The following is a 24274-nucleotide window of genomic DNA, read 5'->3' as shown; positions in this document are numbered from 1 at the left end:
GGCGGTGACAGCCGAGCCTCAACAACGAGGCCCTGACTTGCGGCTCTTCTCTCTCTCTCTTTTTCCTTTTTAAGTTTAGCTTTTTGAAACTAAATATTAACCTTGGTTTTTGAATTGATTTGAATAAAATTTGGCAAAAATCATATTAAAAAAATGCTATGTACGATAGAGAAATTAATTTTAAAATACCACGTCAGCATTTTTCATTAGATAAATAAACGGTATTAAAGAAAATCAATTTGATAAATTTTAAGACTTGATTACTCTTCTTGAAAGTTTAATGATCCTATTGCATTTTCATGTCAAATTTCATGATTTCCAGTGAATTAATCCTGGAATTTTATTAAGAGTGAAAAGGTTTAAGAGTTGGCAAACGACTCGTGAACGTATGTCGAAAGAATTTATTAGTCAATTAATTCATCGAAGTAAGATTTCCTAGCTAGAGTAACTTTTTCGAGGTTACCCATCATCATGTAGGTAGATCCTCACTCGATGCGCGTGAACAAAAGTTAATTTGCATGCATCCTTGGAGATTAATCTTAATCAAAACATTCTTAAGCACATATTTATCTCAATAAGAGACGTCATATTGCATTTTAATTTTAATTTTTTTTTTCGAATTTGACAGGATTACCGTTGTGCGGGTCCCACTTTTATTTTTTTATTTTCCCCCATTTTTAAGACCCTTCTTACCGGAGCCAGCCCTCAGGTTTGAACACACCTGGTTCTCGAAAGCCCACCCTCAAACCTGTCCCTGTTCGAGAACCATGACAAGATCCGCGCAAAATCTTTTCGGTGGGACCCTTTCTTTGTCACCTCATTTTTTTTCCTCGGATCCGAAGGCTTCTCCGCAACTGCAACACAAAGTCAAATCCAATTCATCTTTCCTGCGTTAAAGTTTGATCCTTTACTTAAAGCTCGAAAGCAAGAAGTCAAGAGTCATTTCCCTTACCAATACCATCTGTTTCCCCCTGTTTTTCTTGACTTCCTCCTTCCTATGATTCTCGATAATCCAATACCGCACGTTTCAAAGGTAAAACAATCGTGGCTCAAAAATCCATGCAAGGAGAGAGCCAGACCAAACCCAATTGACATGCGCAGAAACAGAGGACACGAAGTTTCATGGTTGCGTTCTGTCGGTGGAAATATTAACGGAGGAGAGAGTAGACAAGAGAACAGTAGAATGAGATTTGTGTCTGACAGGACAAAGGACAAGTGGGATGATGCCGGTGGATTTCGCAAAGATATCACGTAGAAATAAGGATCTTTCTGAGAATCTCGCCTTTATCTGCTTCCTTCCATTCAATTGAAAAGGCAAAATCACCAAGATCTTCTCTTTTCTCTTTTTCTCTGTTCTTGTTTTTTTTTTCCCCTCCCTGTTTCCACTTCCTCTGCTATAAAGACCCGTCACTGCGACATCCCTCTTTCTTCCTCATTCATTTATTGAGACCCTCTGCAAGAAATCGGGCATTAGTACAGTTTCATCACCATCAAGAAAAGGGGAAAAGCGGGTTCTTTGCTCAATCTTTCATTGCAAGCCTTCATGACGATGGCCGGCGAGATTCTCCGGCGTCAATCGCCGGCGGAGGTCGCTGTGTGTGGTGGGTCAGCTCAGGAGCTGCATGTTCTTGCGGTGGATGATAGTCTTGTGGACAGGAAAGTCATTGAGAAGCTGCTCAAGAGATTGTCTTGTAAAGGTGGGTGTTTATGTTTCTTCGTTCAGATTTTATTGATTTATTTGGTCATTGGGTTATGATTTGATTCGATTAAATTGGATGCTGTCTGTGATTTGAATCTGTAGTTACTGCTGTGGACAGTGGATTAAGGGCTTTGCAGTTTCTGGGATTGGATGGAGAGAAGAGCTCTGTCGGATTTGATGTAAGAACAAAGTTTAGCTCATCCTGTTTGAGGTTTCTTCATTTGTGCTGTCCCTGCTTTGTTTTATTGGTGGATTGAAAAATGACGGGAAATCAAAAATGAAATTAGCCTAAGCGAGAAGAAATTGTGTTTTATGTAGCAATGCTTATGATGCTCTTGGAGGGTAGTTTTGCTTGTCTGAAAATTTGTGTTGTTGACTTTGAGCTGAGAAAGGTTTTGAAAAATTGCTGATTGTTCACTCTTGAACATTAGGATCTGAAGGTTAATCTGATAATGACTGATTACTCCATGCCGGGGATGACTGGATATGAGCTTCTTAAGAAGATCAAGGTCAGTGATTTTCCGCTTCCACGAAAAATCCTTCCGTCGAATCTGCGAGTTTCATTGTGGAAAAAGGGTGGAAGTGTTACGGACCTCATTAATCATTCCCCACATGTTCTGCTTCAAAGGCATCGTTTCGGAACCGGGTTTGAGACTTCTTTGTAAATCTGAACAGGAATCATCAGCTTTCAGAGAAACACCAGTGGTTATCATGTCCTCCGAAAGAATCCTCGCCCGCATTAACCGGTATTGTTTCGCTCTAATGCTTCTTTAAGTGTATAACAATTGACTCTTTACCATATGAGAATTGTAGTTTCTAGACCAAACATCAGAATTGACTCAGTTGAGGAAACTTTCCACAGTAGTCATAACAGGAAGTTTTGTATCCATGAGACTGAAATGGAAAAGATTGTCACTTGCATTAGAAATCAAAAGGATGATCTGTGCCCAAAAACAAATAGGGAGAGGATAATTTGGCAGATAGATTGCTATTCCATGTTTGGATTGATACTGGTCTGAAATCATCGACTGAAGTTGCAGATTTGTCTGAATTGCACCTTGAAAATGGATAATATGAATTTGGGGGTAGCAAGAGACCTTGAGCGGCTACTAGTCTTATTTGAACTTAGCCTCTCAATCGCCTCGCGAATGCTTCATCTGCAGTTTCTAGTCGAAGTTTCTCAAATTGTGGGGATCTTTTTTTCTTTTATGGATAGATGTCTAGAGGAAGGAGCAGAGGAATTTCTTGCAAAGCCAGTGCAACTGTCCGATGTTCAGCGCCTGAAGAATTTCGTGATGGGAGGGGGAGAAGTTTGCTCGGACAGAAGAATCAACAAGAGAAGACTCGAAGAAAACAATGATGGCCTCAGCACCGACGGTGATCATACCCCATCACAACCGCACGGTGGCGACGGTGATCATGCCCCATCACCGGTGTCGCCACTGTGCAGTTGTGACCGGGCAGTGTGCTCATCTTCATCATCTGATTCTTCGTCGCCATCTATAGCTGTGTGTTCATCAAAGAGGCTTAAAATACATCGTCGAGATTGAACAGATATTCATTCGTATATAACAGAATTCGATTCATTGTTGTTTCTTTGGTCCATGATTGGTACATTCATGGTTAGGATGTAGATCTCGAGCCTTTTGAAACCGGCAAAATCAACTCGCACAAGATTGAAGATTGCTTCCCTTTCGAAACCAGCAAAATCAACTCGCACAAGATTGAAGATTGCTTCCCAATCATCTTCTATATGAGCGAATCTTATCTCGAATTAATTCTTGTCTCGGCAGTAGTTGTAGGACCATCTACCAAAGCCTGAATTGTCATTACAGAATTCCGTGCAAGCTTTGCCAATTTCAGGCCGTCATTAGATGCTCAGCAGGTTCCTCTGTCAAGTGTCAACCACCACAAGCAAAGATCAAGTTCTCAATCCATAACCTCAAACCTACCCTCCATGGCCCATATGAGTGCCAATGAATGCAAATCTAGCTGTTGGAGTAAATTGGTCTTGACCCAACAATGGTGTTACCATCAAATACGGAGATTCGATTCGATATTCAAATCGGAGGAATGAAGCCAAGAACTAAAACGGGACGGTTTTTGAGATGTCAAAAGCATAAGTAGGTATACGTTCTAACCAGCATTAAACGTCAAAGGCAGATTACCGCAGATTACCGATCTATCTACAGCAAATTGCCAAATCAGCAGCACAATGGATGCAAAGCCACTCGTGCCATGTGGAACATTGTCGTTTAGCCACCGCAACATAAATTCGAATGCATGCCTAGCTGTTAATAAACCTGCAATAATCTAAAGACGAATGGAAACCGAGTATGAAGAAACTCCAGCTGAAGAGTAGCTGGAACTGATGGAAACAACTGAGGAGTAAATGGCCACCATGAACAAGAGGAAGAGAACAAAAAACACAATGACACGAGGCATTCCAGACACACTTGCCCACTCACCTCAAGCTTAATGCATTGTTCGTTAACTACGATAGGAGGCAGGACGGCCTTTTAAATGACAAGTACTCACAGTCATTGTTAGCTCCAGAACAAGGATATTGCATTCATTTCACACGTACAGAGGACAGAACCAACCACAACTGCAAAGAACTACCTTCATCGAAACTGTCAGCAGCCAGCAACCAAGCATTTGAAAACCCAGCAATTCTCTGATGTTTTACACTTATAGCCTATAGAACCAAGACAACAAGAACGCTCTCGCCGTAAATCTGCAGTCATTGTTCGGATCAATGGTGTTTCCCATCTGAAATTCCATATCACTCTGTACACTTTGTAGCAAGCAAAACGATTTTTTTCATAAGATGTCGTCTCTTCCACCGTCGCCATCAGCAGACCATTCTATCGTCAAGGCTGTTATCGGTACGGCGGTTGGAGCTCTAGTCATAGCTGCTATCTTCTTCTGGGTGTTCTGGAAATTCATCACTGCTCGACGTGTCAAGAGAAGCACAACCAACACAAGCTTCCGGCATGAAGATGTGGAGACCGACAAAATGTTTGGGAAGCTAGGGAAGAATGTGAAAGGATTGATTGTTGATGAGGGTGGTGTGGATGTACTTTACCTGAGGAAACTTGAAGAAGGCCGACATATGAGCTGCTTCTCGAAGACGGTCGTTAATCCTAGTTATGAAGACGAGGAAGAGGAGAAAAGAGTGTGTTGTCGGACGGAGAGTTTAGAACAGTCTGCATCAAAATGGAAGAATGTGCATCCAATCTACGAAAACTGTGAATCGTCGTATGAAAGTACTTTCAAGAAACCAAGGAAACTGACTCTAAAAGATCCAGCTCCAAAGCCGCATGTTTTGTCCCCTCAGCCTGCTATTCCAACTCCAGGACCGTCTCCGGCCTCAGTCCCCTGTATGCCGATGCAGCAAATGACAGCATCACCTCCTCCACCCCCATCCCTTCTCCCTCCACCATCACCACCACCGCCTCCACCTCCAATATCACAGCCACTGAAACCCCTAGTCTCACCGAAAAGAAAAGTTCCTTCAATGCCGGCACCGCCACCGCCTCCCCAGAAAGCAGCACCGGGCGTTGTGTTCTCATCAACAAAACCTCCACCGGTGCCTAGAGGGAAAGGAGCAGATGAAAGCAAGACATGTGATCCAAGAGAAGAAAGCTCAAGAGGGGCAGATCATGGCCCGACGAAGCTCAAGCCATTGCATTGGGACAAAGTCATCTCCAATGCCGATCACTCAGTGGTGTGGGATCAGATTAATGATGGATCATTGCGGTAAGATATCCTCATAATATTTCGATATGATATTCGATCCATTTCATTTTCCTGAGGCTCATGTTTCAACCTGCCTATTACTTCTGCTAATTGGCAGTCTTCTCTGAAATCCAGATTCGATGATGAGCTGATCGAAACACTATTTGGATACACTGCAATGAATCCTAGTTCCGCCAAAAATACAAGGAACAACATCCAATCGTCTTCAGTCAGGCCCAACTCTGCTTCATCATCCCGAATTTTCATTTTTGAACCCCGGAAGTCGCAAAACAATGCGATTGTCCTGAAATCACTTGCAGTATCCCGTCAAGAAATTGTCTATGCCCTCCTTGAGGGCCATGGACTCAACAGCGACGTGCTTGAGAAAGTCACCAAAATAACTCCCACCAAAGAAGAAGAATCCAAGATCCTCCAATTCAGTGGCGACCCAACCAAACTTGCAGATGCAGAATGCTTTCTCTACCACATCCTGAGAGCCGTTCCTTCGGCCTTCACCCGATTTAATGCAATGCTTTTTCGGGCGAACTATGATTCAGACGTCCTTTACCTGAAGGAATCCTTGCAAGTGCTTGAACTGGGGTGCAAGGAGCTGAGAAGTCGGGGCCTCTTGCTCAAACTTCTCGAAGCTGTTCTCAAGGCAGGAAACCGCATGAATGCTGGAACTGCCAGAGGCAATGCACAAGGTTTCAACCTAAATGCCCTTGGAAAGCTTTCCGACATCAAAAGCACTGATGGAAAGACAACTCTACTGCACTTCGTAGTCGAACAGGTTGCCTGTTCTGAGGGAAAACGTTGCTTGATCAACAAGAACCATAACATCTGCAAAACTAGCAGTCAAGGAAGCAGACAATTTGGTGCGGGCTCAGATGACAATATGGCCGATCAGAAAGAGTGTTTAATGCTAGGATTGGGAGAGCTAGGAAATCTAAACGCAGAACTTGCCAACGTCAAAAGAGCAGCTACCATTGAATATGAAAGTTTGTTCAATATGTGTTCCTCTCTCTCAAGCCGCGTTGCCGAAATCAGGAATCTTGTGGCAACATCTGATAATGGTGAACGAGGAGGCTACCTGAAGGAAATGAAAGAATTTTTAGAAGAGTGTGATCAGGAGCTCAAGGTGGTCAGAGAGGAGCAAGCAAGGGTCCTGGAGCTTCTGCAGCGAACCACAGACTATTATCAAGTGGGAGCTTATAAAGACAAGGCGACACAACCGCTTCAATTGTTTCTTCTAGTGAAAGATTTCCTTGAGATGGTCGATCGAGTTAAAATGGACATCACTCAGAAAATACAGAAGAAGAACGTGGCCAGAAATGAAGGTCCATCCCCACCACCATCTCCGCCTCCGAGAAGTCCATCGACGTTCCGGAACTTATCCTTCCACTTCGCGACATTCAACCCAATGCAAACATCCTCAAGTGAATCAGACGATGACTTTTGATCCTGCTACAGCTTCAGGTAATAAATATGGGACATAAGAAAGTTGTAGAGACAGTTGGAAATGCCAGACCCTATTGGGAAGAAATGAGATTAAAACTTCTATTCAGCAGTAGTAAGTTAGCTCTCTCCTCAGAATGATCTTGCTGACTTGTGGAAATAAAACTGAACAGTCACAATGATTTCAAGAAATGACATCTACCATAATGCAAAGGTGTCCTTCATGCTTGGATGGCAACTCAAGATCAGCCTCAACAGACTGCCGGTGACAAGCCAGAGGAAGGTAAGGATACTATCGGAAATAAGATAGAATGCGTTTTGTTCCGCTTTGGAAAAGTATATGAAAATTGAAGTCTGTTTGTGAAGTTTCAGAAACATTCTATGCTCAACAAAAGAGAGAAACTTGACAATCATCCTGCCACTTTTTCCTCTGGAGAAATGATGCAAGGAGACATCTTCAGTTGTTTTTGACTCTTAAGTAGCACATCCTTAGCTGAGCTTCTGAATGACATTTCTTCGCTCAATCTCATGGAGTCTTTTTTCTTTTTCTTTTTTGTCCCCTTCCTCTCGATCAAACCCCAGACCTGATACTCTCCGGGGCCAATTTACCAGCAGGGTCGCATGCCTGTTGGCAATTTGATGTCATTTAACACATAAGCCTTTTTTGTTCATTGCATTACATCCATGGGCCCCAAACATCATCCCGTAAGGTGCTTCATTCAGAAGTACAGCTTTCTCTATGCATCCAGAGCAAGATGGGGCAATATTTTGTCATTCAAATTTGTGCCCTCAGAGAATCAGAACTATTGATAAGAAAAACGCCGCAAAGCATCTCAAATTCGTTTTCTGTCAGACCCGATTAAGACTTGGTACAGAATTAGAAGGGAAAAAGGATCTACTTGATGAAAAGAAAGAACCCCATTGATGCTTCTTGAAAATTTCTGTATCACCTCGCGTATTCACATAGCAAAACGAGTCCTCTGCAACAGGACATGCTTCTTACAGGTAAGAATAACCTTAAACTCACTCTCGAGAGAAGCAACTCAACTCAGACACTCGAAAACCACATGTGTGTCCATGAAAATCAGACCTTAAACCTAGTTAAAGGCTGAACAGACATCAGAGAAGGACAGACCAAATTCGCTTGGCGCTGTTGTCAAAATGAGTCAACTGGTAGTTCGGAGGCCACCTTGCAAACTCCCCTCTGCTTTTGCAGGATCCTGCTCGTATAGCCTTCTGCAACCCGGGCAGCGGCAATCCGCCTCGAGAATCCTCTTATGGCAGAACAGACATAGACGGAACCCGCAAAAACAAGGCAGGAAGCTAGAGTCTGTTAAGTCCAAATCTTCACAGCAAATGGGACAAGAAGTAGGCACCGTCAAGACACCCGAGCAAAACCAGGGGACTCCTCCATCGCCATGACGCCACTTTGGATTGGAACAACAGTGTTGCTTCGGCAAATTAGGCAGACTCTGCGGCCGCAAAGCATCGTCGGGTCTCCATGCTCTGGAATTCACCAGAGCAAACTTTGAACCCGTTGTCAAACTATCGCATGTTGATCTTTCAGACTCATTTGCGATCACACCACAAGACTGTGATCTCCAAATAGGTACCTCTTCCGGAGATGGGTCAAAGGGCGGAGTCTTGCAGTTTTCATTGGCAGCCAAGGCATCAGCCACTGCTTCCCAATCATCCAAGCACTCATCATCCCCATCCTCCTCCTCTGTAATACTCCCTGAACAGCAACCGGCGCTGCTGCTGCTGCTGCAGCTGCTCCCGCCATAGTTGGACCGGGATTCATGTTTGCCCAGTGCACCGTTGAAACCGACAGGGCTGTTCGCCCGAAACTCCGAATCTCTCTCTCGGTTGAATGGTCTGCAATGCTCCTCATCTGCCATCCTCGTTATGTCCGCATTGCCCATCGAGCAATAACTCTCATTTCGCTGCCCATGACAGCCGTCCCAAGCCTCCTTTCCTTCTTTTTTCTTCACTGCACAGGCAAAGCATTTTCCCAAATAAACAACCAAAACAGAGCAAGCAAAGGATCCAGAAATTCGCGAATGCCGACGTCAGTAGCCCCCAGAATGAAAATTTCTTAAATAGCCGATTGATTGCACCATTACCAATCCAGCAACCCAGACAAAAAACAAAGACGTAAACCAAGAAAAGGATCGGATCAATTAAATGCGTACCCTGAGAAAGCCACTGCTCCCGCCGGGCGTCGAGCTTGCATTGCTTCAACTTAGCCGACCTGTTGGCCTGCGAACCCCGAAACAATCACCACAGCACCACACGAGAACACGAATCGCACAAAACCCATTTGACAGGTAAACGAACAAAGGGAGAGAGAGAGAGAAAGAGAGAGAGCGCACCCTCTTCTTCTTGCCGACATCCTTGGAAATGGGGACCGAAGGAAGGGACGAAGCGCTTGAGACTGAATCAGAAACCATCCCCGCCGATTCCCCGAGCAATTGCATTCAATCCTTTCTATCTTCCCTTCTTGGCTTCGTCTCGAAAACCCTAAGAAACGAGGAGGCAACAGAGACAGAACGCGAAAGGGAGAGACTTTGAATAAACCAGCCAAAACCGAAACCTCTCTGTCTCCCTCAGCTTCGCTCTCTTCGCAGGCTCTCGCTCTGACTCCGGAGCCAGACAAAACCACACGAGCGACACCAAACATGTGCCGGCGCAGAATTACGAGTATGCCCTCGGGGTTCCGCGCAATTAACAAGGCAAACCATCGGGTTAGCTGGTAAATACCCAAGATCTGTGATCCTACGGCGTCGTCCAGTTGACGCCAGATTGACGTTTGACTCCGTTTCCACGCCCAAACCAGAGACAGCCCATATCATTTGCGATCGCTGGATTGCACCATCCAATTCCATTAATTGGCTATCATAGTCAAAAAGTTTTTTTTAGAGCAAAATTGAATACTTTGAAAAATATTTATTTAAATACGATCATTAATATCATTTATAAATATTAATAAAAAAAATTATCATTAACAAAATAAATTATTATTGACAATAAAAATATTTTTTATTAATTAATTATTTCGAGCAACACAACCCACCGTGTTTAAAAAGTATTTTTCATACTATTTATTTTCGACGATACAATGAATTCCACCACGACATGTTCTCTTTGTCCAATGTCAGCTAAAGAAAGAGTTAGAAAGGGAACGGAGGGGAAAACAAACAGCGAATTAACCCAGGCCCCGAAGGCACTCCTCAACAAGAATTTGGTCATAATATGATTAGTTAGTAACGCGACAATTCAACCTTTTTCTATTACCATTCTCAATGAATAGCTTCAACACGTTCATCAACAATATCGACTCATCTCGTACGCAAAACCCCAAACCCATCTCGTCATTCATCGGTTTGGAAATGGGTCGGAGGAGCCGGGAGCTAAAATGAGAAACATGAGCAGTCAGCATCTAGTTACTTTTTTTACGATGACAGGGGAAGAGAAACTCATTTTCAAAGTGATGCGGCTGCAAAAAGCTAAATGTATGATCGACCCCAACACAAAACATACTCCGACTGATTGAGAGGAAACTGGTTAGAGATTGATAGTTTTCCAAATGGTGGTGGGAGATCAATGTCCTTCTCTTGCCTGGACTGACAAGATGCTAGGAATAGTTTATCCAATGATTCAAGTTCTAAGACACTAGGAGTTACCCAACAATAGTATGAAGGTACTAGTGGTAGTACCAACATATTGCGAATAGAATCACAGTATTAATGCCCTCATTTCACCCTTCCATTGTCATGGATTGTCTGTTATTTTATGATGTTCTGAATGACTATCTTGTCATTCGAAAAGCCTGAGTTTTGGTGTGGCTACCATCAAAATGGGCATCAAGGGAAGAAAGAGTTGCTATTCCATGACAGCCTCTTAATATTCCACGTATAACAATATCACAAGCAGATCAACATCCCTAGCAACAGAAACTACCAGCTGCATATAGCCAATGAGTCCTCACCGAAGCGGCGGTATTCATCCTCCAACTCGACGGTATCACATTGCAGATGCAAACATCGTATGGCAATTGAAGCTGCTCGATACGCATGTAAATTGGCAGCACCGACAAGAGTTAAAAGTCAAGTAGATTCCTCATTAGAGCCTTGCTCATCAATTTTCTGCAGTGGCCAAAATTGAAGAAGAATGTAAGAACAGAGTTCCTTTCCAAATATTGCAAGTCTTACAAAAATTCACCAGAATGTTCAAATCTGCACACGCTTACAAAGAAACACATCCACATCAACCTCAAACAAAATTCTAAGGAGACTTAAGGTCCACCCTCAACTACACCAAAAGGAGACATGGTGAAATAGTTAAAAGCCATAAGCATATAGGCATGATGGAAAATACCCATGGGACATACGAAGAAGCAATTTACTGAGACTGACTGACGCTAGAATGTATTTAGAAACAGCGAATCCTCGGCGTGACTACACTGACCGAGTGCTTGCTGATGCATGACAACCTTATTTACCTACTTGTCTGTTCTTCAATTTCTCTTCTCTTGCCTCTCTAATGAAGAGATTTCCATTACAGCACGGTGCAAATAATGATGAGCATTCAGAGCCAAGTAGCAAAAAACGCAATTATGCAATCGCTAGATTTTGACAACTCATCCAGCAAAACAGTGCTAATAAAACATAAGGCACTCATTCTTTGTCCCAATGTATACGAGCCATCTCATCATGCCCAAACCTTATCTCTAGACTTTCAACGCTAGCGAACATTTCAACAAAATGCTAGATTAATCACTCTGGAAACAGCAGAGAGAGAGAAGTAGCATAAGGGCATATCTCAATTGGCAAAAGAATAGCTACACATCCTCTACATAACCAACATTCACGCTTTGTTGCCATATGATACATGTTTTGCAGGACTTCTCTTTCCTGCACCAACCTATCGGGGAACTTATGGCCTACACCTATGAGCTATAAGCCTATAACTTGCACTAGACAACTTGCTTCGCCCTCTTTAGAAGAATCAATTGGATACGAAGGTACCACAAAATAGAAACTTGCTGATGCAACAACAAGCAAGCATTAATCTCAGGATCATGCACGAGTAAAGACTTGCTCAGAGATTATATACATATACATATATATATATATATATATATATGTGCATGTGTGTAATACACGTGTGTGTGAACGAAATATCATCTCCGGCGATCTTAATACAATAGTTCCATATAATTCTCTGCTTTTCCAGTCAGTTGATTTCGAATTCGACAGAGAGCGTGAATGAGTTTGTGAAATCCATTTAAAGTGACGAACTTTAAATGTAAGAGAGTGGCCAAATTCGACAGATCAACTTAAGGACCAAATTATTAGTGCAGAAGTAGGCTTATCTGCACCACATACCTGCTCTTACTCCTGATGAACAAGGAGACAACATATTCTGTTTTTTTTTTATATTTTGGTCGGTAACGTGACAAGATACTCAATATAGCTCTTGTAGTAGAAATCCAAATCCAATTACAGACAATGACATGCTCGAAAAGAGCGTGCCGAAACGGAATGCAACTTCGCTCGTGAATCTCTTCCTCGCTTACCCTGTGGCTTGACGCAGCAGTCTTATTATCATTGGGTTCTAAGCTAACCATCAAATGTTTCAATTCCATTCCCCCGTTATCGGAGGACACTACTCTCAGAACAATCAAGCAGGATATACAACTCATTTGGGAAAAAACAAAAAAGCACAGATTTAACAAAATCGCGTACAATCATACGTAGTTTATGCAAACAACAGTTCAAACGGACAATCCTCCGCTAATCGGGCAGACACGATCGAGGAAACTAAGATAAACCCTAGCCAGGGCTCAGGCTTATGCGACAGATTCGCAGTTAGGCAGAAATGAAACTGAGCACGAGAGAGGGAGGGAAGAAGGGAGAGGTAACCGATTGAGCATTGTGCCAGGCGAGACCTCGGTAGACGTTGATGGAGAAAGTGGCGGTCAGATACACGGTGGCGACGCCGAGCGCCGCCGTGAAAGCCTTGAACCCAAAATCCCCTGCTTTACTCGCTACTCCCATCTCTCTCTCGCTCGCTCGCTCTCTCTCAATTTTCTCTCTCGCGAGAATTAAGAAAATAGATGGTGGAAATCAATGGGCGGGCTTGGCCCGGATCCTTCAAGAACTTCGCACCAATTTTTCGGGCCGGGCCGGGCCTAAGTAAGTATGCTGAGCTTCTCTTAATCCAGCATTTGAATGGGGTTTTAGGGCTCTAACCCACCCTAAAATACCTAGGCCGAATACAAATAGGTTCTTTTTTGCTAACTTCAGAGAAAGACAATCGCATTTCCAAAGGCCTTTTAGCTTAGAGTAGGTCTGGAGATACTTTGAAAAGCTACATTTTCGGGATGCAACTATAATTTTTGTTTCTTTCAATTTTGTCCTCAATCAACTTTCACGATTTCGAAAACATCCTCGAAGAATATTTTCGAAGACAATGAAATCTTTTTTCTCTATTCGTTCATTTTTGCAAGTGTTACAATCGATCATTTTCATGAATTTTTTTTTTTTAAATCACTTGATTTTCGCGAAACCAACGGAGCCTTCGGTTATCAAATTTGATAATAAATTGGCATAAAGAAAGAAGTCAAGATGCGAACCTGAGCATATCCTTGAAAAGCTTAATGGAAAGCAGGAAGCTAGAATTCCGTGAGACTTTCTAATATTTTCCTCCGATCGGGAGAAAAAAAATAATCCGGTAAGAATTAGGGGACTTGAAGGTCTACTTCGGACCGACATAAAATAATTCTCAAGGTTTACGGCCCGCTCCGTCGAGAGACGTGCGAAATCAGCCTCAAGTTGCGATGATTTTTGGATACTTTGTAACGCTCCGAGCTTAGAAAAAAGTTACAAAGTTTCGATTTTTGCGGAACAAGCGCACCCTTCAATTATCGAATTTGATAATCAATTGGCACGAAGAAAGAAGTCAAGATGGCTCGGGGAATGGTGAAGGCGAAGTTGATTGGTGGAGCCCCCCCGACAAGTACCTCTTATCTTGGCTTATCCTATGCACAACCCCACCATTAATGAATTGATTAAATACATTATCGTCTTCCCAATCGTACGGTTGCTTTCGAGATAACATAAAATAAGAAAGATCCTCACCCCTCGTGGCGAATATCCTATTCATTTTCAACGGCTCAGATGCCATGGCCCTTTCCATAATGTCACGACATTGTTAAATTAGAAAAAAAGAAAGAAGAAGATGAGCAAGCAAAGTACGCCTTTAGAAAAATAGTTACCGTAAAAGCGGAATCGACCTAGCGAGGCGAGGACCACCTCGATCATCTCGACTTTCAAAGCGTCGATAATGCGATACGAAGGATGAATTATTACCGTCGCTGAAATAATTCCAGCTCGTGCTCGGTGTAATTTCTCGAGGCTCGTTTCGAGAAAATGTTTTTTCTTCTTTATTATGTTCATTTCGCAGAAAATAGAGGATTCGAAAAAATATTTTTTAATTATTATCGCTCATGTAGCATGAAATAATTAATCTTATTATCGATAACAGTTTATACAGAAAATAAATACAACATTTTTTTTCAATTTGATTTTTACAAAGTTCTCTGTTATCTATTGGAGATGAAAAGAGGACGAGAAAGATGATAGGTGATTGGCGGGTCAAAATAATGAAAAATCAAATCGTTATATTTTTTGAATTATTCATTATCCGTGAAGTGAAAGGAATCTTAAATTGTGCAACCGATCTCGACAATGGTGACCCGTATTTTTTTTTTCAATCGCGATAAACAAAATGTGTCTTTTCAATATGATTTTAAAAAAATTATCCATTTTCTATTGGATGCGAAAAAGAAGACGAGAAAGACGATAGATGATCAGTGGGTCAAAACAATGAAAAATCAAATCGCCATATTTTTCAAATTATTCATTATTCACGAAGCAAAAGGGATTTTTAATTGTGCAACCGATCTCGACAATGGTGACCAGTCTTTTTTTTTTTTTCAATCACGATAAACAAAATGTGTCTTTTCAATATGATTTTTAAAAAATTATCTATTATCTATTGGATGCGAAAAGAAGACGAGAAAGACAATAGATGATCGGTGGGTCAAAATAATGAAAAATGAAATCGTCATATTTTTCAAATTATTCATTATTCACGAAGCAAAAGGGACTTTTAATTGTGCACCGATCTCGACAATGGCGACCAGTCTTTTTTTTTTCAATCACGGTAAACAAAATGCGTCTTTTCAATATGATTTTTGAAAAATTATCTATTATCTATTGGATGCGAAAAGAAGACGAGAAAGGCGATAGATGATCGGTGGGTCAAAACAATGAAAAATCAAATCTCTGTATTTTTCAAATTGTTCATTATTCACAAAGCAGAAGGGATTTTTAATTGTGCAACCGATCTTGATAATGACAACCCGTCTTTTATTTTTCAATCGCGGTAAATACAATGCGTCTTTTCAATATGATTTTTAAAAGATTATCTATTACCTATTGGATGTGAAAAGAAGATGAGAAAGGACTTAACTGGTGACGACCAAAAAAAAAAAAGGACTTAACTGGTGGGTCCAACAATGGCAGATTAAAATCGGTTTTTGGGGATTGCGTTCTTACTAGGGTTGCAATCAACTTCCACTAGTCGTTGACACGTGTGTTTATGGAAGCTTTTGAATTCACACGTTGGAAATTGTTTTTAAAAGTCAAAGCGACGCGCTGAGTGTCGGCTTTGACCGGATGGATCTCCCCTCGATAATCGCTCTACACGCAACAATAAGATAATATTCTCCTTTTTAAAAAAATATCCAATTTTTATACAAAAATAAAATAAAATTTGAGAATCCACCTTAGTGGTCCTCATGCTACCAAATCCTAATTTATGGGATTAAGGACAACATATAAAGTCAGGATGTTAACGAGATTATTCGTGTAAATGTTTCACTCGTATCGCGTGATATGAAGACGCTATACACGTGTCCGGCCCGATGCCCATACTTATTGAAAGACGACGGTACGTGGGGATCGCCTGATTTTATTTTTTGTACTCAACCTAAAAAAAGAAAAGAAAAAGAAACAACGTTCTTAAACTCAAATTATTGGCCTCGAGACGTCGTATGATATAAAGGACATCATGGGATCTCTATTTCCCTCGATGCAGCTGCCATCGCGTTTAGTTGAAGATAATTCACGCATTGTCCGTGCAATGTTCGAAATAGCACCGGGCTTGTAGGGCTACATTTTAGTTAAAATAAAGAAGAAGGAAAAACGACATTAGGGTCCGTATACTCTCGCTTGAGATCCAACAAGGCAAACACAAATTGATTTCGTTCAAAACAATTCATTCACTTTTGGCATAAGGATTTTAGTAACACGAGGATAACATGTGATTTTTTCGGCTAATAAATCTTATTTATTAATAAAAAAAGGATAAAAATATCATTTTATTTTTTTTTCCCTCAAGTGATTATTATAGCTCTTGTAGCGACATAAGTTTTGTACACGTTATAAAGCGAATCAAAACAGGCGTATGCTATTGTACGGAATATACGGTTAAGCAAATTCAATCTCTTTTCTTAATTTCTAGCATCATCAATTATCATTATTCCTTTTCTTCCCCCCTTGGATGTGATAGGGACACAGGGCAACAAACCCGAGGGAGCAGACGGACCGTCAGACGAGCGCCACGTGGTATCTATCCCAGGCCAATCGCAGCTTTCCACGCGGTCCACGTGGCTCCACCTCACCTCCCTATAAATATGAACCCAGCCCCTTCGGGCACGCGACCCGCGGCACCAATCCCTTCGTGACTCGCTCGACAATTGTACGGCCCATCCAGATTCCTCACCACACACAAACACCACCGCGCCCCCACCGAGAAACGCCAAACCACAAGGCGCACAAAACCCAAACGCCTCTTCGTCTTCGCAGCTCGTCAGTTCTCGATCGCTGAGGGTGGAGAGCTGCTTCTTCGCGGGCTCTTGCGTGTGGCGGATATGTCGAGCGACGCGTGCGCCACCTCCGGCGATGGTTCCTCCGCCGCGGCGGGCGGCTTCTCCGGCGGGGCGGGGGAGTTCATGCTCTTCGGGGTCAGGGTGGTGGTGGATTCTATGAGGAAGAGCGTGAGCCTGAACAACCTGTCGCAGTACGAGCAGCCTCAGGACGCGATCCCCAGCGGCGACGGTAAGGGAAGTGGAGGCAAGGACGACGCGGCCGCCTCTGGCTACGCGTCCGCCGACGACGCCGTCGCCGTGCACGGCTCGAAGGGCGGAGCGGGCCGGGAGCGCAAGCGAGGTAACGATCCGTTTCGGAGCGAGTCCTCGCTGATGGTGATCTCGTGTTCGCGCGTCGTGTTGTTTTGTTGTTTTCGAGATGCTCTGTTTACTGATTAGATCATCGATCGACGCCTTCCTGTGATTTTCACATGGCCATGATTTCGATTGGGACTTTAGATCATGCCAAACGGTACACCTCCTGTTCCATCGTCAATCTGCTTAATCATATCTTGAGATTGAGACGTTCCCACTTTTGCTACTGGATATCTGTAATCGCTTCCGATCGGACCTATGATTTCTCTCTCTGGCTTCGGACTTCTAGATAAGTTCTGCCGTAGGAATTTGATTTTTTTTTTTTTTCCTTTCTGCGGATTGACTCAAATCAGAGATATCGGCCAATTCTCAATTCTCGCCTGAAGAGATTCTCTGTTCAAAGTGTAATCTTTTTCTTGTTTCGGTTAAGTTTCAAATCGGAAGTATCGGAAGTATGTTCGTCGCTAGTGCGGATTAATCCAGATGTGTTGTATTGATGATTTCTCTGGTCGAAATGATGTATGATCTTAATGTTAGTGCAACTTTGAACCTCTTACCATGAACTGTAAATTAATGATGTTCTGCTGACCGTGTCTCATTCTTATCTTTGTGATTCCTTTGTTGTGATTAGGAGTTCCATGGACAGAGGACGAACATAGGCTGTTCCTGCTCGGATTGCAGAATGTAGGAAAGGGTGATTGGAGAGGCATTTCGAAGAAATTTGTGAAAACACGAACACCGACACAGGTTGCAAGTCATGCCCAGAAATACTTTCTTCGTCGGAGCAACCTCAATCGCCGTCGCCGCCGGACTAGCCTGTTTGATATCACCACTGATACAGTAATCTATTTCCGCTGATTACTCGAACTTTTTCATTCGTAATTGCTGTGAATCGTTATCTTATGAATGGGAAATTGTTTGGTTTGGGTTAGTTTTGTGTGGGGCTTATACAGAGAGGTTGCTTCTCAGTTTGGGTTCTATAAGTTAATTGTTCCCCTTTTCTGTGGAAAATTACTGCATTGTCTATATCTCTTTGGCTGCTTCATACTGCATTCTTTGTATTGTTACACCTTCGTTTCATTGGTGTTAACTTCTCTTAGGTTAGCTGTCCTTTTAGGATTAGTTGGGGGAGGTATATAGTCTTCACATGGCTTGCACGTTTTAAAGTTTGGAACTTGGACTCTGTTATTTCCCTTGTCTCTTCTTTCTCTGCTACTGGACTCCATTCAAATAAATTGCCGACTAGAAATTGCTTTTATTTTAAGTAATATAGTGGGCAAATGCAAACCATCGTTTAAGCCTATTTATGTGGGCAGAGGGGCCTCGTAATTGGGAAGCTGACCTTAACAAATGAAATGCTTGGGTGAGCTTAGATTACTTGATTTATTGAGTACTGGGCTACTGAAAATCAAAACCCACTCTCATTTCTTTGTAAAAATGATATAAATAAACGTTTTTTTTTTTGGGGAATAAAAAAGATTTTGACTAATGACTGGTTGCGTTTTCTTTTTTAAGGTTACTGCTGGTACACTGATGGAAGAGCAGGCTCCTCCAGTAGATGTTGCGTCTGAGTCGTATCCTTCTCCACCAACACCAGCAGCGCCACTAGAAACCAGTAACATCTCAGGTTTCTCGATGATGCCGGCGCCTGTGGCATTTACACCTATTGTTTTGCCAGTGCCAGTAGAGAATCCGGTTGAAAATCTGAGCCTTGGAAGGGGCGAACAATTCGTAAACTCTCCAGCGAAGCTAGTGCGCCCGGTTCCCGTTCTTCCAGCACCTCATGCTCCAGTTATCCATGATCTCAACTTATCTCTGATGCCCCCAAAGGACCATTCGCACCTGTCACTGAATCCCGCGTCGCCTTTGGACCAAAGCGAGTCGTCGAGGAGACATTCGGCTTTCCAGATGACCCAGAGCTTCAGCAAGGGGGACAACATGATTAGCGTCGCATGAGAGCTTCTGAGCTTCCGGGCCTCCGGGTGGTGTCATAAAAGGTGTTATCTATAAAGCCTTGGGAAAGCTTAGGTTAGAGAAGCTAGGGTCGTCATTGGTCTTGTACAGACAACGGGGAAGATGATCGTGTCTTTTTCGTGTTGTTGACGTTGTTCGGGTCATTTTGTCTGTCGGTCTATCTGTAATCTGGTGAGCTCAAACTGAACTAACAAAACCTCTCCGTTCATTGCCCGTTTTATTAATCGGTGGGGTCTGATTTCGACGTCTAGCAAGAGAGTATCAAACTGAGTCCACCAGCGGTTGCTGGGTGCGTGGGCCATGTCTTGATTTTGCTTGGATCCGGGGACACGATGGAGATTGTGATCTTGGATAAGATGAGCTCAATAATTGTGTCGCTTGGTTTCTCTTATATATACTTGTATGCAGGCACGTGGGTCGAGGACCGTCGAGGTGGTGCTGACCTTGATTTGATTCGATCTGTTCGTGGATCTTGTACAACTTGGTAGGCTCAAAAACAGGACGGAACCGCCGTGTCTGAAACTGGATAGCAAAGTGCCGAAGTCTCAAGGGATACGGTGCTCGTCTGTCTTCCACGTTTATGTAAGATATTGCCAGGGCTTGATGGCCCTCTTATGGGGGAAAAATTGCGAAAGAAAAGAAAAAAAAAATATTAGAATTTTAGAAAAATTTTATCACGTCAAGACTTGTAATGACACGTCGGTTAGGGGTATGCAATCGGACCAGATTGATTCGGAACTTTGATCGGGCCACTGGAAAAATAGGATCGGGAATAGGTTCTTGCTTAATTCGGTCTGGGAACCGGTTCCAATTTTTAGGAACCGGTTGAAATCGGTCCAATTCCCGATTGTAGGTGAAGACCCACCCGAACCGGTTTTAGAATTGATTTTAGCTACCGTTTAAAAAAAAAAACCTATCTCGCTTCTTTTGCCAACCTTGAAAGTTTCAAAGTGGGCTTTGAGTCTTTTGACTTGTAAGATAAAAATGGGAGATTATTAGTGGATTTTGGTGGTAGTGCGATTGGAAGAAGTGTACTTCTTAATTTAGCGTTTTGTAGGATCATTATTACTTTTGGTGACTTGTAACTTCTATTATTATATTTTGGATTGTTGCTTTTGATGGATTGTCATTTTATTGCTTACATCAGGAATTGTTGCTTTTGGCGGATAATGAGTTTTATTATTTACCGTTTACTTTGGATTATTTCATCGATACATATATTATTTTGATGGAAAAATGAAATCAAAAAAAGAAACAAAAGGAAAATAGGTTCTCGGGTAGATCATGAAATGGGATCGAAAAACAAGGTCGGTTCCAAAACAAGTTTTAGGATAAACGAGGTCGGTTTTAGGGTCTAGATCTGCACCCTCTCCACCCGGCCCATGCCCACCCCTAACGTTAGTATCGTTCGGTCAAATAGACCGAATTGATACAAAAAAAGATTTTGGACTTAATTGATACAATTGCAATAAATTTAAAACTTTTATGGTAATTTCTCCCATGATAAACTAGTATTTACTCTTTGAAACACCCACCCTACCCCCTTAAAAAAAAAAAACTAGGGTTTTTTTCCAATTTAATTTTTAAAAAATAAATATTTACGGATTTGGGCCTCTTCTTCTTTTTTTTTTTTTAATTTCGTTTTTTAAGTATTTTAATTATTTATATTTATAATATTTTCGTATTTTGTAACATGTTTACATTTATTTTATTTATAATTTTTTTTGTGAAGCTTTTCTTTATAACATAATTAGTATAATAATTAAAAAAAAAAATTATTAAGATCTATAATTCATAAATAATGTTGTAATTATGTAATTAATTGAAAATATTCACATAAGGAAAATCCTCAATACCAAATGAAAAGAAACCCTAGCCCGCATATAAAAAATAGAGCCAAAATTTTTTTTTCTCGGGGTGTTGCTCCAGAACCCCACGTAGATACATTTCGCATCACAAGAGAGAAAATTTGTTCACTTGCTCGAGTTATCTATCCGCTCAATATAATTATCCTAATTTTTCCTCCACTTTTTTGGGCCGCACAAAAATATTACATTGGGTGATAAATCGGACCGGGTACATAAAATTCAAGACATATTTAACAATATATGAAATTAATTGAAAATATTCATAATATAAAATTGGTAAAATATTCATATAAATAATGTTGTAATTATAATGCAAAAAGAATTGAAAGAGGGAAAGGAGAGTTCATTTAATATTGAGAAGAAATACCGAAGGGAAAAAAAATGCAAAATTGACGAGGAAAACGACGTTTTTTGGGGAAAAAGCCGTGCTTTTCTTTTTGCGTGGGAACACAATTGTTTTCCTTGTCAATTTTGCATTTTTTTCCCTTCGATGTTACTTCTCGATATTAAATGAACCCTCCTTTCCCTCTTTCCTCCTCTTTCAATCTTTTTAGCCCACCGAATTGCATAATTACAACATTATTTATATGAATATTTTATCAATTTTATATTATGAATATTTTCAATTGATTTCATATATTGTTAAATATGTCTTGAATTTTATGTACCCGGTCCGATTTTATCATCCCCCCAATTTTTTTTTTTGCCCCCAAAAGGGGGAAAAAACGTGAGAATTTAGTTCATGATGCGAAGAGTTGGGCCGACTCGGATAAGTAAAAATCTTTTTGTGGTGAATATGAGGTCACGACGTCTTTTTTTTTTTTTTTTTTTTTTTCTTTTATCCTTATTAAATATTTTCAATTAATAACATAATTACAACATTATTTATGAATTATAGATCTTAATAATTTTTTGTATTAATTATTACTAATTATGTTATAAAGATAAGCTTCAAAAAAAAATTATAAATAAAATAAATATAAACATGTTACAAAATACGAAAATATTATAAATATAAATAATTAAAACACTTTAAAATGAAATTAAAAAAAAAAGAAAGGCTGGAGGAAGCGCCCCCACCGCCGCCCCCCTCCCCCCCCAACCCCGGGGGAGCCCAAATTCCTAAAAATTTTTTTTTTAAAAATATTTTTGTAAATATTTTTTTTAAAAAAATTAAATTGGAAAAAAACCCAAAAAACTGGTATTTACTCTTGTGCTTGATAGTTTTACCAATTCAAATGGGCAAGATGTTTTGACAACATAAGATTTTATTGTGTGTGAAAAGTTAGAAATCATATGAAAGGGATATACTTTACACTTAATTCATTATTATGTGAAAAAAAAATTCAAAAAGACATTTTCCTGCCAATTATTATTGGAAGTTACTGCTAAATAGAATGTTGAATATTCATTAACCATGGTTTAGTTCGTGAAAAATAGGTTCATGACTAAGAACTCCCGTGAATACGACACGCCGTTCGCGTAACTTCATCAGTTTACTTCGTGAAACATCAACGTGGTTTAGCTCATCGGATAACTTTGATGAAATAGGCACGACGTCATCTTCATCGACGTCATCCAACATAACACCGAGAAAGCGGGAGGAAGTCAAAAGAGGAAGTTAGGAGAAAATGCTCTGGCCAAAAAAGGCAAAAAAAAAAAAAAAAAGAACAAATGTGTTTGCATACAACTGAACACAAAATCAAGAGACGTAAATGTTCAAATGCCAACACAGCCAGCCACCACACTATGCAATCTTCGATCTCGATCTCGATCGAGATCGAGAGAGAGAGAGAGCTGCGCTGCCTATGAACTTCCCATAAACCTTACTTCACTGATAAAAGCAGGCAATGCAAAACGAGAGTAACATTCTTTCGAACAATAGGAAGGCTAGATTCCCACGAACAGGCAGAGAGAGATAGCTATTTGAACATCAACACACGAGGTGGAGGAGGCAAGATGATAGGAGAATTTTCAGATGCTTCGCGGAAATAACTTTGATTCTTCTTGTGGACCCGCTTGATATAGTCGGAAGCCATACCGTCGATGTTCTTGTCATTGCGAAGCACATTTGCAGACTCGATCCCGTCTTCTGGCTCCACCAGGTACGAAACGAGCTTCAACCGGCTCTGTGGCTCTTGTGATCGGCGGCTACTAGGGAATTGCGGAACAACTGGTTCCTCGGCCATCATGGAAGAATCCTTAACAGAGCTACGACTTCTAACAGAAGATGGACGACCAGCTGTCCCTAAGCTGATGCTGGCTATTGAAAGAGAAGACAACCTAAGGATGTTTGTTGCCATCTTCATAGATCCCTCACAGAGGGAGTTGCTGCTTCTTTTCTTGTAACTCATGGTTATTCACTCTTGACAAGCTCCAGGAAACAGCTCTCAGAAAATAATAAGCAGGAGAATTGGGCAATACAGAACAAGGATGATGGAACTCTTACAAAGCATCAAAGGGACAGAAATGAGAGGCAGCTACTTAATTTTTCTTCCAGTCTCTCGAGGCCCCTCCACACTTGGAGAGACCTGCTTTTACTGTGGATTCTCTCTTATTCCACGAAATGAGAAAAAAGAGTAGTTGTAGGTTCATAATCTATTTCCGTGAAGCAACAAAAAGCAGGGTTCTATTTTCAAATATGCAATTCCAGGAATTGGGTTTTCTAGAACAAAAGAAATAACTTTTGCTTTTGTAAGTACACCACACCTTCTCATTACTTTATAAAACTGATCATAATATCACCAATAGTGGGAATTGGAGGCTACTTCTATTTTATTTCATCTAGATTCCAGCAAGAATTTTTGTATTTATACTAATATAACCTTGGCAGAAGATAAAAGAGCACTTGCTCGGGTCCTTCCACGAAGAGGGGTTCATGCTTGGAGATCCCACACAAAAAAGGAATTTCAAACTAAGCATGTGTCGACGACACCTCTAGACCCTAAAGTTGCATCCATAACTAGGCTTTATATTGGATAGAAGCTAGATTCCACTCTCACCATCCTTTTCACTATGCACTTCTGAAAGCTTCCAATTAATTCAGCATTTCCTTCGACAACCTTCACGAAGAAGTTTCGCTCTCTAGACAACTATGTTTCTCACCACCATACACCTTCAAGGGTCACATCGGATCCTTTATTTTGTCAAAAGAGGTATTCTTGGTGTCTATACTACCGTGAGCCAGTCATTATACATTTGCTTCTTGTGTAAGTAAAGAGCAGT

The 24274-nt window shown here is 41.2% G+C and overlaps 4 protein-coding genes across 8 annotated transcripts; 3 read left to right on the top strand and 1 right to left on the bottom strand.

The window, feature by feature from the left end:
* Nucleotides 1–1226: 1226 nt before the first annotated feature.
* LOC115741509 (two-component response regulator ARR5-like) lies at nt 1227–3301 on the top strand. 3 transcript variants are annotated; one of them, XM_030675456.2, is made up of 6 exons: nt 1227–1697; nt 1802–1878; nt 2131–2208; nt 2375–2445; nt 2916–3051; nt 3106–3301. In XM_030675456.2, exons 1-6 carry the CDS (start codon nt 1544–1546, stop codon nt 3247–3249), a joined length of 660 nt encoding a protein of 219 aa, XP_030531316.1. In that variant the 5' UTR covers nt 1227–1543; the 3' UTR covers nt 3250–3301. The 3 variants fall into 3 exon arrangements, with proteins under 3 accessions (XP_030531316.1, XP_030531314.1, XP_048136818.1); XM_030675454.2 differs by having other exon boundaries at nt 1229–1697; nt 2916–3070; nt 3107–3301; XM_048280861.1 differs by having other exon boundaries at nt 1249–1697; nt 2916–3063; nt 3115–3301.
* Nucleotides 3302–3382: 81 nt separating this feature from the next.
* On the top strand, nt 3383–7083 carry LOC115741605 (formin-like protein 4). 2 transcript variants are annotated; one of them, XM_048280860.1, is made up of 3 exons: nt 3383–5461; nt 5576–6916; nt 7053–7083. In XM_048280860.1, exons 1-2 carry the CDS (start codon nt 4530–4532, stop codon nt 6897–6899), a joined length of 2256 nt encoding a protein of 751 aa, XP_048136817.1. In that variant the 5' UTR covers nt 3383–4529; the 3' UTR covers nt 6900–6916; nt 7053–7083. The 2 variants fall into 2 exon arrangements, with proteins under 2 accessions (XP_048136817.1, XP_030531453.1); XM_030675593.2 differs by having other exon boundaries at nt 5576–7083.
* Nucleotides 7084–7798: 715 nt separating this feature from the next.
* On the bottom strand, nt 7799–9535 carry LOC115741510. The gene is made up of 3 exons (XM_030675458.2): nt 9268–9535; nt 9088–9154; nt 7799–8885 (listed from the first exon to the last, which is right to left on the bottom strand). The coding sequence occupies exons 1-3, from the start codon at nt 9370–9372 to the stop codon at nt 8062–8064; spliced, it is 996 nt and encodes a 331-aa protein (XP_030531318.1). The 5' UTR covers nt 9373–9535; the 3' UTR covers nt 7799–8061.
* Nucleotides 9536–16658: 7123 nt separating this feature from the next.
* Nucleotides 16659–19423, top strand: LOC115741575 (transcription factor MYB1R1-like). 2 transcript variants are annotated; one of them, XM_048281024.1, is made up of 4 exons: nt 16659–16752; nt 16799–17193; nt 17839–18047; nt 18723–19423. In XM_048281024.1, exons 2-4 carry the CDS (start codon nt 16896–16898, stop codon nt 19161–19163), a joined length of 948 nt encoding a protein of 315 aa, XP_048136981.1. In that variant the 5' UTR covers nt 16659–16752; nt 16799–16895; the 3' UTR covers nt 19164–19423. The 2 variants fall into 2 exon arrangements, with proteins under 2 accessions (XP_048136981.1, XP_030531414.1); XM_030675554.2 differs by having other exon boundaries at nt 16690–17193; nt 18723–19204; nt 19236–19423.
* The last annotated feature ends 4851 nt before the right edge of the window (nt 19424–24274 follow it).

Source organism: Rhodamnia argentea, chromosome 6, assembly GCF_020921035.1.
Source record: "Rhodamnia argentea isolate NSW1041297 chromosome 6, ASM2092103v1, whole genome shotgun sequence".
Taxonomy (NCBI): Eukaryota; Viridiplantae; Streptophyta; class Magnoliopsida; order Myrtales; family Myrtaceae; genus Rhodamnia; species Rhodamnia argentea.
The sequence above is the reverse complement of the archived record's forward strand: the minus strand, read 5'-3'. Positions and strand labels throughout refer to the sequence as shown.